Source organism: Salmo salar, chromosome ssa17 (genome assembly GCF_905237065.1).
Source record: "Salmo salar chromosome ssa17, Ssal_v3.1, whole genome shotgun sequence".
Taxonomy (NCBI): domain Eukaryota; kingdom Metazoa; phylum Chordata; class Actinopteri; order Salmoniformes; family Salmonidae; genus Salmo; species Salmo salar.
This window is the reverse complement of record NC_059458.1, coordinates 15,390,169-15,404,269: the sequence shown is the minus strand read 5'-3', so window position 1 is coordinate 15,404,269 and position 14,101 is coordinate 15,390,169. Positions and strand designations below refer to the sequence as shown.

The following is a 14,101-nucleotide window of genomic DNA, read 5'->3' as shown; positions in this document are numbered from 1 at the left end:
CCCGAATCCCAAGGCTAAGTTACTGACTACCCTAAAGGTTGCACCCTTATACTTTACATACAATATAAAACGCAACATGCAACAATTTCAAAGATTTTACTTAGTTACAGTTCATATCATGAAATCAGTCAATTGCAATAAATTCATTAGGCCCTAATCTGTGCATTACCATGCTGAAACATGAGCTGATGGCAGCGGATAAATGGCATGACAAATATCCTCAGGATCTCTTCACGGTATCTCTGCATTCAGATTGCCATGGATATAATGCAATTGTGTTCATTGTCCTTAGCTTATGCCTGCCCATACCATAACCACAACCACACATACCACAACATTGACATCAGCAAATCGCTCACTCACATGACGCCATACCCAGGGTCTGCAGTTGTGAGACCGAGTGGACATACTGCCAAATTCTCTAAAACGATGTTGGAGGCGGCATATGGTAGAGAAATTAACATTAAATTATCTGGCAACAGCTCAGGTGGACATTCCTGCAGTCAGCATGCCAATTGCACGCTCCCTCAAAACTCGAGACATCTGTGGCTGTCACACCCTGATCTGTTTCACCTGTCTTGTGCTTGTCTCCACCCCCCCACCAGGTGTCTCCCATTTGTTCCCATTATCCCCTGTGTATTTATACCGGTGGTTCCATTTTTCTTTTGCCAGTTTGTCTTTCTGTTGCCAGTTCGTCGTCTGCGTTTTTCCGTACTCCTGTTTTTCTAGTCCTCCTGGTACTGACCTTTTCTGCCTGCCCTGACCCTGAGCCCGCCTGCCATACCATTCTGCCTGCCCTGACCTCGAGCCTGCCTGCCGTCCTGTACCCATCTGACTCTGACCTGGTTTACGAACTTCTGCCTGTCCTCGACCTGCCTCTTGTCTATTAATAAATATCAGAGACTCAAACCATCTGCCTCCTGTATCTGCATTTGGGTCTTGTCCTGTGTCGTTATGACTGACCCAGCAGACTCTCCCTGCATGGAGCATGACTGACCCAGCAGACTCTCCCTGCATGGAGCCACCATTGGAAGAATAAGGAGCTACTCCAGAACCTTATGGAAGGACATACTTTGGCGGAACGCCATGGCCAGTGTTTCAAATCATTACTGGAGAAATTCCGTGGACTATCGATCAGGCAGCATGCCACAACGGAGACCTCCCAGATGCTCAGTAATCGCGCTACCAGTGGTGATTTTGTCCAGCCTACCCCGGCTTCCCGAAAACCCCACTTACAGTGCCTTGCGAAAGTATTCGGCCCCCTTGAACTTTTCGACCTTTTGCCACATTTCAGGCTTCAAACATAAAGATAAAAAACTGTATTTTTTTGTGAAGAATCAACAACAAGTGGGACACAATTATGAAGTGGAACGAAATTTATTGGATATTTCAAACTTTTTTAACAAATAAAAAACGGAAAAATTGGCCGTGCAAAATTATTCAGCCCCCTTAAGTTAATACTTTGTAGCGCCACCTTTTGCTGCGATTACAGCTGTAAGTCGCTTGGGGTATGTCTCTATCAGTTTTGCACATCGAGAGACTGAAATTTTTGCCCATTCCTCCTTGCAAAACAGCTCGAGCTCAGTGAGGTTGGATGGAGAGCGTTTGTGAACAGCAGTTTTCAGTTCTTTCCACAGATTCTCGATTGGATTCAGGTCTGGACTTTGACTTGGCCATTCTAACACCTGGATATGTTTATTTGTGAACCATTCCATTGTAGATTTTGCTTTATTTTTTGGATCATTGTCTTGTTGGAAGACAAATCTCTGTCCCAGTCTCAGGTCTTTTGCAGACTCCATCAGGTTTTCTTCCAGAATGGTCCTGTATTTGGCTCCATCCATCTTCCCGTCAATTTTAACCATATTCCCTGCCCCTGCTGAAGAAAAGCAGGCCCAAACCATGATGCTGCCACCACCATGTTTGACAGTGGGGATGGTGTGTTCGGGGTGATGAGCTGTGTTGCTTTTACGCCAAACATAATGGTTTGCAATGTTGCCAAAAAGTTCGATTTTGGTTTCATCTGACCAGAGCACCTTCTTCCACATGTTTGGTGTGTCTCCCAGGTGGCTAGTGGCAAACTTTAAATGACACTTTTTATGAATATCTTTAAGAAATGGCTTTCTTCTTGCCACTCTTCCATAAAGGCCAGATTTGTGCAGCATACGACTGATTGTTGTCCTATGGACAGAGTCTCCCACCTCAGCTGTAGATCTCTGCAGTTCATCCAGAGTGATCATGGGCCTCTTGGCTGCATCTCTGATCAGTCTTCTCCTTGTATGAGCTGAAAGTTTAGAGGGACGGCCGGGTCTTCGTAGATTTGCAGTGGTCTGATACTCCTTCCATTTCAATATTATCGCTTGCACAGTGCTCCTTGGGATGTTTAAAGCTTGGGAAATCTTTTTGTATCCAAATCCGGCTTTAAACTTCTCCACAACAGTATCTCGGACCTGCCTGGTGTGTTCCTTGTTTTTCATGATGCTCTCTGCGCTTTAAACGGACCTCTGAGACTATCACAGAGCAGGTGCATTTATACGGAGACTTGATTACACACAGGTGGATTCTATTTATCATCATTAGTCATTTAGGTCAACATTGGATCATTCAGAGATCCTCACTGAACTACTGGAGATAGTTTGCTGCACTGAAAGTAAAGGGGCTGAATAATTTTGCACGCCCAATTTTTCCGTTTTTTATTTGTTAAAAAAGTTTGAAATATCCAATACATTTCGTTCCACTTCATGATTGTGTCCCACTTGTTGTTGATTCTTCAAAAAAAATTACAGTTTTATATCTTTATGTTTGAAGCCTGAAATGTGGCAAAAGGTCGAAAAGTTCAAGGGGGCCGAATACTTTCGCAAGGCACTGTACCTCCTCTGGAGCGCTATGCTGGGGATCCTGGAACCTGCCGGGCGTTTCTTTCCCAGTGCTCCCTCATCTTTTCACCTGCAACCCTCTTCGTTTCCTTCGGATCGTTCGAAGATAGCGTATCTCATAACGCTGATGTCTGTAAGGGCTTTCACCTGGGCTATGGGGGTTTGGGAGCAACAATCTGCCATTTGCCTTCATCTGGAGGATTTCGTGGCGGAGGTGAGGAAGGTGTTCGATTCTCCGGTGTCTGGGAGAGAGGCGGCCCGAAAGCTACTTCTACTACGTCAAGACTCCCGTAGTGTGGCAGACTAGAGTGCCGGGAACCTGGAATCCCTGTTCGACATCTTCCTTCATGGATTATTGGCGGAGATTAAAGACGAACTCGCAGCTTGGGAGTTACCCTTAGACATAACTCCATCATAGCCTTAACCATAAGGATCGATGGGCGCCTACGGGAACGCAGGAGGGAGAGATCTGTTCTCGGCCACACTCGTCCATGACTGCTTTCTCGCCTATGAAGAACCCAGGAATTCCCCGACGCCTGCATTCTTGAGGATCCGAGTCTCCCGAGCCCCCTTGGGAATCATCAGGGACGGGCGACTCGTTTACTCCAGAGCCTATGCAACCGGGCAGGGCTAAATTGTCGCCTAAGGAACAATTACGCAGGCTGAGCTCCAACAGTTGCCTGTATTGTGGTGCTACAGGGCATTACATATTCACCTGTCCAGTAAAAGACCAGGCTCATCAGTAGATACAAGTACACTGGTGGGCCATACTGGGAGTCTTCTAACTCCTATTACTCATACCCCTTTCCATGTTATCCTGCTGTGGGGTGATCGGTGTAAATCTCTCCGGGTGATCATTGACTCTGGGGCTGACGAGAGTTTCGTGAACGCTACTCTAGTATCTGAGCTGTGTATCTCCACACAACTCCTCTCCATTCCCATGGACGCCAGAGCACTGGACGGACGCTCCATTGGCAGGGTCACTCACAGTACGGTTTCCATTAACCTGTGAGTGTCGGGCAATCACATTGAGTCCATACAGCTTCTACATATTGAATCTCCCCATGTCCCTGTTGTTTTGGGATTTTCATGGCTCCAGAGGCACAACCCCCTGATTGACTGGACCACTGGTTCTATCCTGGGTTGGAGTCCGTTCTGCCACTCACATTGCCTTAAAGCGGCGCAGTCTGCCCCGGGATGTCCTCCTGCAGGCTCTGGAAAAGCCTTGGATTTCTCCGGCGTTCCCGCGGAGGACCAGGACCTCCTGGAGGTTTTCAGCAAGGCTTGCGCCACCTCACTTCCTCCACATCGCCCCATGATTGCGCCAATGACTTCCTCCACCACACTGCCTCATGGGCGGCTATATTCCCTCTCTGGCTGCTGGGAGACGAGTGGAAGAACGCTTTCAACATCCTTGTTTGCTCCTGTTCTGCTCAAGAGCATGTCCGACAAGTCCTCCAGCGCCTCCTGGAGAACCAGTTGTTTGTGAAAGCTGAGAAGTGTGAATTCCATCGCTCCACTATCTCTTTTCTGGGATACGTCATCACTGAAGAGAACGTTCAAATGGATCCTGACAAGGTGAGAGTGGTGGTGGATTGGCCCCAACCCACCTCTAGAGTGCAGCTGCAATGTTTTTTACTGCTGCTTCATTCGGAGCCACAGCACCCTGGCTTCTTCCCTCTCTGCACTCACTTCTCCTAAGGTTACCATGGTCCCAAGCTGCCGACAGGGCATCCTGTCAGTTCGTGGTGGAGGTTTACTCCTCGGACATTGGAGTGGGGGCCGTTTTGTCCAAATGTTCGGCCCAGGACCAAAAGTTGTACCCCTGCACTTTCCTTTCTCATCGCCTGAATTCTGCTGAGAGGAACTATGACGTTGGTAATCGAGAGCTTCTTGCGGTCAAGTTGGCGCTGGAGGAGTGGAGGCACTGGCTTGAAGGGGCAGAACACCCATTCTTAGTTTGGACCGACCTTAAGAAACTTGAATATCTTCGCACCGCCGAACTCCTCAACTCTAAACAAGCTCGTTGGGCTCTGTTATTCACTCGGTTTAACTTTACCATCACCTACCGCCCTGGTCCAATAATGTTAAGCCTGATGCGCTCTCTCGCCTGTATAGTTCTGCGGCTACACCATCAGACCCAGAGACCATCCTCCCCTACCTCCTGTCTCGCTACTACACTTGTCTGGGGAATCAAGAGCCTGGTCCACAAGGTGCAGCATTCCCAGCCGTACCCCAGGCGGCCCAGATTCGGACCCGCTCCCCAAGTCCTGGAATGGGAACATTCCTCAACGCTTACCTATCATCCCGGCTCCCGCCGGACCCTGGCCTTCATCCGACCAAGTTTTTGGTGGCCCACTATGGTTTCTGACGTCTCCACACTGTGTGCGCTCAGAACAAGACTCAGCGGCATGCTCCGGCTGGCCTCTTTCAACCACTCCCTGTGCCTCATCGCCCCAGGTCCCATATATCCCGGTCACTGGTCCTCTGTCTGATAGCAACACCACCATCCTTACAGTGGTGGATAGGTTTTCTAAAGCCGCCCATTTCTTTCCCCTCCCAAAGTTACCTTCAAGTTACCTGCACCCTCATTGGGTCGTCGGCTAGCCTGTCCTCCGGGTTTCATTCTCAGTCCAACGGCCATTTGGAGCGTGCCAATCAGGACCCAGAGACGACTCTCTGTGCCTCGTCTCGGACAATCCCACCGCCTGGAGCCAGCAACTCGTGTGGGTGGAGTACGCCCGGAACACCCTTCCCTACTCGGCCACTGGGCTCTCACCTTGCGAGTGTTCCCTGGGTTACCAGCCTCCACTCTTCCAAGAGGAAGAGGTCAGCATACCCTCAGCCCAGATGTTAGTCCGTCGCTGTCGGTGTACCTGGAAGAGATCCCGTTCCGCTCTTCTTAAGAACTCCTCCCGTTATCGTCTCGGGCAGAGGGTATGGCTCTCCACTCGGGATCTGCCCGACCGGGTGGAATCCCGTTAACTTTCCCCCCACTTTATCGGCCCGTTTCCCATCTCTAAAATCCTTAGTCCCACTGCTGTTCATCTTCTGTTGCTTCCCTCCGTATACATCTCATGGTTCATGTGTCTAAGATTAAACCTTTGTCTCACAGCCCTTTGTCTCCTGTTTTCAGGCCCACCCCCCTCCCCGTCTCATCGATGGCCATCCGGCATACACGGTGAGACGCCTCGTGAGTGTTCAACCTCAGGGCAGGGGTTTCCAGTACCTGGTTGACTGGGAGGGTTATGGCCTGGAGGAGAGGTGCCGGGTCCCCGCTAAGGACATCCTGGACCCGGCCCTCATCGCTGACTTTCACCGCCGGCATCCCGGTCAACCAGGTATGCGCCCGGGTAGGACGCCAGGTGGCGCCCCTAGAGGGGGGGTACTGTCACACCCTGATCTGTTTCACTTGTCTGGTGTTTGTCTCCACCCCCCACCAGGTGTCTCCAATTTGTTCCCATTATCCCCTGTGTATTTATACCAGTGGTTTCTGTTTGTCTGTTGCCAGTTCGTCTTGTCTCGTCAAGCATACCAGCGTATTTTTCCGTACTCCTGTTGTTTATCTAGTCCTCCCGGTTCCAACCTTTTCTGCTTGCCCTGACCCTGTCTGCCATACCATTCTGCCTGCCCTGACCTCGAGCCTGCCTGCCGTCCTGTACCCATCTGACTCTGACCCTGTCCTCGACCTGCCTCTTGCCTGCCCCTTGTCTATTAATAAATATCAGCGACTCGAACCATCTGCCTCCTGTGTCTGCATTTGGGTCTCATCCTGTGTCGTTAAAGTGGCATTGTGTTGTGCGACAAAACGGCAAATTTTAGAGTGCCCTTTTATTTTCCCCAGCGCAAGGTGCACCTGTGTAATGACCATGCTGTTTAATCAGCTTCTTGAAATGCCACACCTATCAGGTGGATGGATTATCTTGGCAAAGAAGAAATGCTCACTAACAGGGATGTAAACAAATTTGTGAGAAAAAAAATTGTGCTTTTTATGTGTTTAGAAAAATTCTGGGATCTTTCATTTCAGCACATGAAACATGGGACCTACACTTTACATGTTGCATTTATATTTTTGTTCAGTGTAGAATGTACATAGTATATATCTGATTGGAAATTTGAGAGTAACAATACTTTCGTTAATTAATTTAAAAAAGGAAAAATAGATACATTTGTACTTCAAATGATAACTGTCTGTCATGAGTAGTGTAAAAAGTGTGTTTCTTGTTGTAACAGATCTCCAAAATCTTCATATTTGACATGCCCTACCTGGCTACTGTAAACTATAGCTGACCTGTCCTGAACTTTGTATTACTGATCGATCCAGACTGTTCTATTGATACAGCCTATTAAGTGATCCTAATGGTTGGCAGGCCTTTGTGTTCTATCTTGGATCAGTGTTTCAGGAGAGGAGCCAATGCAACTCCTTGTGGATGTCATGAGTCTTTAGGGCTTTGCCCCAGCTTTAGAGTGAGCTCCACACTGGACCCTCCTATAATCCTCTAGGTAAGAGGGATGAGGTCCTAAGGGTGGAAAATCGACACAGAGAGCTGACAAGAGAAATCATTTCCCTTTTAGATTAATTGGGAAATAATTTGATTACAGATCACTGACTTGAGCGAAAAACTAGTAGGCTACAATCTGAAGTTGGTGGGTTTGTGTGTGTCTGCCTGCCTGCCTGTCTGTCTACTTGTCCGTCTGCCCATTTGTCTGTCTGTCTACATATGCATCTGTGTCTTTCTGTATGTCACGATGCCTGATGACCCTCTCTGCTGTGGCAGAGGTGTAATTTGGACCAGACCTTGGGGGTCAGCGTTAGCCGACACTGTCAGCTCCAATCAGCCACTGTGGCAATGTGATTAACAAGCTGTGTTGCGTTGCAAACATGTGCTCAACCACAGTTCAATCCAAGCCTGAAGCCCCCAGAGGCGCAAAGTTGGCAGAGCCCCTTATTCTAGTCTATACTGTACAGCTTCCCGGTGGATTTCCCTAATATGGTAAAGGAAAAGAGATTGGGTATAGCTGTGTTGTCTCTTAAGATATGTTCTTAGAGAGAGAACCATTCACCACATAACTGAGAAATCCACAAACACAATGGGTGCCTAGCTGTACTCAACACAGTAGGATCAGAAGCAACTTTTGGCACTGGGACTTTGCATTTGCTAAATAAATCAACTTGAACACCAAACCATTACGTAGTATGAGGAACCTTGTGTACCGGACATAAGTAACACACTGTTAGGTTCCTTTCCCAGCATGCATTTCATGCTTACACCATATAGGCCTCCAATTGTGTTGCCCAAAGAGCGTTTAGTCCTAGAAATAGCTTCATCCTAGTGTCGCTTGACTCAACATCTGAGTTTCAACAATGATTTCAATCTGAGACATGCAAGTTCCAGATATGTGCCCTGGCCTGTATAATATCTCATTAGCATCCTCACAGTGTCCTGTTTCTCTCTTTCAGATGCCTATCCAGTCTCTGAGGTGGTGTACCTCTGGCAAACTGGTGCTGCCCACTCTGTAGTGGTGGCAGAAGACGGATCCCGTCTCAACCAGTACCACCTGATTGGCCAGACCGCAGGCTCTGAGGACATCTACACCAGTCGAGGTGAGGTACAGTTAAAGTCGGAAGTTTACATACACTTAGGTTGGAGTCATTAAAACTCGTTTTTCAACCACTCCACAAATTTCTTGTTGACAAACTATAGTTTTGGCAAGTCAGTTAGGACATCTACTTTGTGCACGACACAAGTCATTTTTCCAACAATTGTTTACAGACAGATTATTTCCGTTATAATTCACTGTATCACAATTCCAGTGGGTCAGAAGTTTACATACACTAAGTTGACTGTGCCTTTAAACAGCTTGGAAAATTCCAGAAAATGATCATGGCTTTAGAAGCTTCTGATAGGCTATTGACATAATTTGAGTCAATTGGCGGTGTACAGGTGGATGTATTTCAAGGCCTACCTTCAAACTCAGTGCCTCTTTGCTTGACATCATGGGAAAATCAAAAGAAATCAGCCAAAAAATTGTAGACCTCCACAAGCGAAAAGTGCAAATCAACCTTGTGAAGATGCTGGAGGAAACAAGTACAAAGGTATCTATATCCACAGTAAAACGAGTCCTATATCGACATAACCTGAAAGGCCGCTCAGCAAGGAAGAAGCCACTGCTCCAAAACCGCCATAAAAAAAGCCAGAATACGGTTTGCAACTGCACATGGGGACAAAGATAATACTTTTTGGAGAAATGTCCTCTGGTCTGATGAACCAAAAATAGAACTGTTTGGTCATAATGACCATCGTTATGTTTGGAGGAAAAAGGGGGAGGCTTGCAAGCCGAAGAACACCATCCCGACCGTGAAGCACGGGGGTGGCAGCATCATGTTGTGGGGCTGCTTTGCTGCAGGAGGGACTGGTGCACTTCACAAAATAGATTCTATCATGAGGAAGGAAAATGATGTGGATATATTGAAGCAACATCTCAAGACATCAGTCAGGAAGTTAAAGCTTGGTCACAAATGGGTATTCCAAATTGACAATGACCCCTAGCATACTGCAACATTGTGGCAAAATGGCTTAAGGACAACAAAGTCAAGGTATTGGAGTGGCCATCACAAAGCCCTGACCTCAATCCTATAGGACATTTGTGGGCAGAACGGCAAAAGCGTGTGCAAGCAAGGAGGCCTACAAACCTGACTCAGTTACACCAGTTCTGTCAGGAGGAATGGGCCTTAATTTACCCAATTTACTGTGGGAAGCTTTTAAGCAATTTAAAGGCAATGCTACCAAATACTAATTGAGTGTATGTAAACTTCTGACCCACTGGGAATGTGATGAAAGAAATAAAAGCTGAAATAAATCACTTTCTACTATTATTCTGACATTTCACATTCTTAAAATAAAGTGGTTACCCTAACTAACTTAAGACAGGGAATTGTTACTAGGATTAAATGTCAGGAATTGTGAAAAACTGAGTTTAAATGTGTTTGGCTAAGTGGATGTAAACTTCCGACTTCAACTGTATATACTCAACCTGTCCCAGGTCTCTTCCAATTTCCACACTAGCATACCCTAGAATTAAAAAATGTATTACGGCATGCATTCTAATTGCTATGCACATATGGATGTTGGAATGAAATGTAGACAGATATTTTGATTTAGATTTGTAGGACCTTTTTAGGTATAAGAATATAGGTATAAGAATAAAGAATATATCAAAAAAAGTTGGATCAGATATTGTATTTTGGCCTTTACTACTATAGCCCATAGAAACGCATTGAGTAACACATTCAAAATTGATTAAAAATAAGGTTTTGAAATGTCTGTCCTATATCTAGGAGACATAAGAAAGCTCAGGAAATATGTGTTTTTTTGGACACATTTAACCCATTATTTTTGTTGCCACAAAACTACCTCCATTCTTCCGTTCATTTGTATGGGTTACCTTCAGACGAGTCCTGTGACACTTGTGGGGGTTGTAGAGCAAAACAGAAAGTGTCGTCTTTCCATAGAGTGGTCATCTTAGTTGGTAGGCCAAACCGTTCGGACGCTACAGACGTTCTCGTGAGAAGACCGAAGCCCTGGATGTCTCATGGTCTGACAAACACCGATGCAGCTCGGCCACTGCAGGTGCGGAAGGCTGACATAGGCGGATGAGGTGGATTAAGGCATAGCCCATGCAAATATCTCCATCTTAAACTGACCGATTTTCATGGGGATTTTGTTATTATGTTACTTAGATTGACGCACGGGCGCGTCAGTAGACTCTTGACGATTAAGTTAGGGAATTCATATTTTGAGGAAAGTATCCTATTCCTTTCAATGTCATTTTTTGTTTGACTTCTCCAAACTCCACTGTACTTCACTGTAGGCTAGAGGGGGGAAAGGAAATAGTTTGGAGAAGGAGCAAGAGCAGGAAGGGAAGTAGCCAGATGTCACTTAGGCTACACATGGACTCACTTATTCCTGTCCTGAGTCAAGGGTTAATCCCACGTTGACTGTCCCATCAGGCTTTTGCATAACAGGACGACATCACAGACCCCCAAGGGATTGGACATCCCAGGCTCCCGGGCAGGAACACGTGGGACTGAAAGGCTTAATTCCCTTATGTAAAGTGGAACTGTAATACACATCAGCTGCTGTCTGCAGAATGGCTATTAAAAGTGTGGATTTCCCTAGTATTGTGTCTAGAATGGCAGAAACCATCCAGCCAAGTCAGAGTTATGATCATAGCCTTTTAACTCTTTGGCCATGAAAGACGAGGAGAGGCAGGACAGTCCCTCCATGGCAATCTCCCTTGATCATGGATAAGAACTAAAACCCTCCCTGCCTGTTAAGTAGGCAGCGGGATCCTATAAGCTTCCCTGCGGGGCCACTGTAAAGTGTAAACTATAGTCCATTTGTGGACTGACCCCAAACTTCAGTAGGCCCGCGAGCTAAAAGTGTGTTTCTGTGGATCTCCGTACCTCCACCTGCTCCTCTCTGCTTGCCAGCAGTGACAAATGGGAGCTGCAGAGGTCAGGCGGTGGCTGTAGGCTGTCTGTCTGGCCCAGGGCCAAGTCTGTAGAGTTCACTGTCCCCGATGGGAATCCAGTGGGTCAGTTCTGTGGTGGTTCTTGAATTAGCATGTGCCTAATCTTAGGTACAATCCCTCTATGGCTAAATCAAGACGAGATTATCAAATGGCTCGGTTTACGGGAAATGACATCCTATACCCCCTCACAGTACATTTACAAAATAAATACCGTACTCCCCTAAAATTATATAGTACACTGTTTGGTAAAAGAGGGAAATATAGTTTATCCTGCAAAATGGAGTCCCTTAGTCGGGTTTAGAACAGTGTGCCTTTATGCAATGTCTCCTTTGGACATAATCCCAAAACCCAGCCTATTCCAGTTGTTTTCTTTTTTATATTTGCATATTTACATGTAAGTAACATTTTCTTAAGTATTTCAAGAACATTCTGGGACCACCGTTGCCTTAGTACTCACCAGTTGACCAACATGGCTGCGTTATTGTCTGCAATGAATGGAAGTTCCCCATAAACGCTCCAAAATCCTTGCAGTAAAATCCACCAAAGGTACATGTTCATTCCTCTATGAGTCTCATCGGGCTCCATGCATCAATAGCAAACAGTCCGGATAGAGGATCGGTCCCCGGTCGGTCGCTCGCTCGCTCGGGGCGGAGAGAGGCTGGGAGTCATGGGTGTCTCCCCGGTGGGCCGAGAAGACGGCGGCTAGCTGGGGCTTCTGGGGCTGGAGACATGATGGTGCCTGCGTTGGCCCTGCGTCCTTTTGGCTCACAGAAACACAAACTTCCCATGGAGCACCAGGTCAGCCCCCCTCCATCACACCCCTGGGAGAATTGTGATTAACTAGGAGCTAAGGTGTGCAGATATCTGTCCGTCAGTCGCTGGAGATTTGGTAGCGTCGCGTCCTTGTCGACTGCGCGAGGCCAGAGCACAGCACAGCAGAGCAGAGCCGAGCCGAGTGAGTGGGCAGGACTGAGCTAGCGTTTTCCCTGATGGTAGGATGCAGATTGTGACAGGGGATTAGTGAGATACAAAAATCGGATTTTGCCTGGAGAAAGCAGCAGTCATCAGTGGATTTTCTATAGTTTATCAGACGCCGGCTGTGGGAAGCTGGAAAGGATTTTTTAAAAGCTTCAAATGCAATCTTCAGTTGGTTAACAGGATATGTTTTTTTTCCTCTCCGCTTTTTTACCACTAAACATTTACCTCACACAGCAACTGTCACATTATTGAGTGTGAAACATACATATTTTTCTATCATATTTTATTCATCTGCATAGTTATTTTCTTAGATAATTATATTTGTTGCCGATTGTTGCATCCTTGTCATGTGTTTTTATTTTTATTTTTTTTACAAAAATGCATATTATAAAGTTCGATAAAATTATCAAATATATAATACATTTATATAAAAATGCAGGATGACTTAGCGATTCACTATCTCCTTCTACTGTATATCCATCATTGTTACCACCGCAATAATTCATTTCTTTGTCCCACCGTCCTCTAAACCAACAGGACAGTACACAGTCATGATGTGTCACTTCTACCTGAAGAGGAAGATTGGTTACTTTGTCATTCAGACCTACATGCCCTGCTTCATGACCGTGATCCTGTCCCAGGTGTCCTTCTGGCTCAACCGTGAATCTGTACCAGCCAGGACCGTCTTTGGTTAGTATGACCTCACCACAACCACTTGGATCAACTCTAGCTAAAAGTGTACTTTCAACTCAAAATGGACACTATGTGTTTCCCCGTCACCCAACACATACACTCATCACAATTTTCACGAATCCTGTTCGATTTTTTATTTAAACCTTTAGTTAGCCCGGTAAGTCATTGAGAACACATTATCTTTCACAATAATGACCTGGTTAAACTACAATTATCTGTATCATCCATGATGACGCCAATTTGAAATAGATTTTCAGGCAATTATAGACATCACAGGTGATGACCACCTTTCTCTTGTCCCTAGAAAACCCCTGAATGTCTACAGCAGGGTTCCCCACTGGCAGGTGATTTTATTTGGCCCCCCAAGTTTTCTGAGCAAAAATAAATGCATTGTTTTTTTTCTACTTTTATTTATTTATTGTTGGAAATAAGACTGTAAAAACACCAGCAAATCAGCTCTAAGTGATTTTAATTTTGAAAATCTACTGCAAAGTATTCCCACGCATAATAGAGAGATACACTACATGAGCTAAAAAAAAAAAAAGTATGTGGACACCCGCTCATCGATTATCTCATTCCAAAATCATGGGTGTTAATATGGAGTTGGTCCCTCCTATGCTGCTATAACAGCCTCCACTCTTCTGGGAACATTGCTTCCATTCAGCCACAAGAGCATTAGAGAGGTCGGGCACTGATGTTGGGTGATTAGGCCTGGCTCACAGTCGGCGTTCCAATTCATCCCAAAGGTGTTCAGTGGGGATGAGGTCAGGGCATTGTGTAGGCCACTCAAGTTCTTCCACACCAAGTTCGACAAACCATTTCTGTATGGACCTCTCTTTGTGCACGGGGGCATTGTCATGCTGGAACGGGACTGAAACAGGACTGTTGCCACAAAGTTGGAAGCACAGAATCGTCTAGAATGTAATTGTATGCCGTTGCTTTAAGATTTCCCTTCACTGGAACTAAGGGGCCTAGCCCGAACTATGAAAAACAACCCCAGACTATTATTCCTCCTCCACCAA

General features: G+C 46.2%; 2 protein-coding genes across 4 annotated transcripts in view; one reads left to right on the top strand and one right to left on the bottom strand.

Annotated features, from left to right (window-relative positions):
• LOC106575272 (gamma-aminobutyric acid receptor subunit beta-3) overlaps window positions 1–12,426 on the bottom strand; it is a 64,769-nt gene extending 52,343 nt beyond the window's left edge. Inside the window, exon 1 of one of the 2 annotated variants that reach the window (XM_014151694.2) lies at window positions 11,866–12,426. In XM_014151694.2, coding sequence (XP_014007169.1) covers window positions 11,866–11,993 — 128 coding nt within the window. In that variant the 5' untranslated portion in view covers window positions 11,994–12,426. The remainder of the gene's footprint in view (window positions 1–11,865) is intronic. The other variant, XM_014151693.2, reaches the window with a different exon arrangement.
• LOC106575273 (gamma-aminobutyric acid receptor subunit alpha-5) overlaps window positions 1–14,101 on the top strand; it is a 35,511-nt gene that overhangs the window by 19,008 nt on the left and 2,402 nt on the right. For both annotated transcript variants that reach the window (XM_045698891.1, XM_014151698.2), the window contains 2 exons: window positions 8,335–8,478; window positions 12,924–13,076. In XM_045698891.1, coding sequence (XP_045554847.1) covers window positions 8,335–8,478; window positions 12,924–13,076 — 297 coding nt within the window. The remainder of the gene's footprint in view (window positions 1–8,334; window positions 8,479–12,923; window positions 13,077–14,101) is intronic.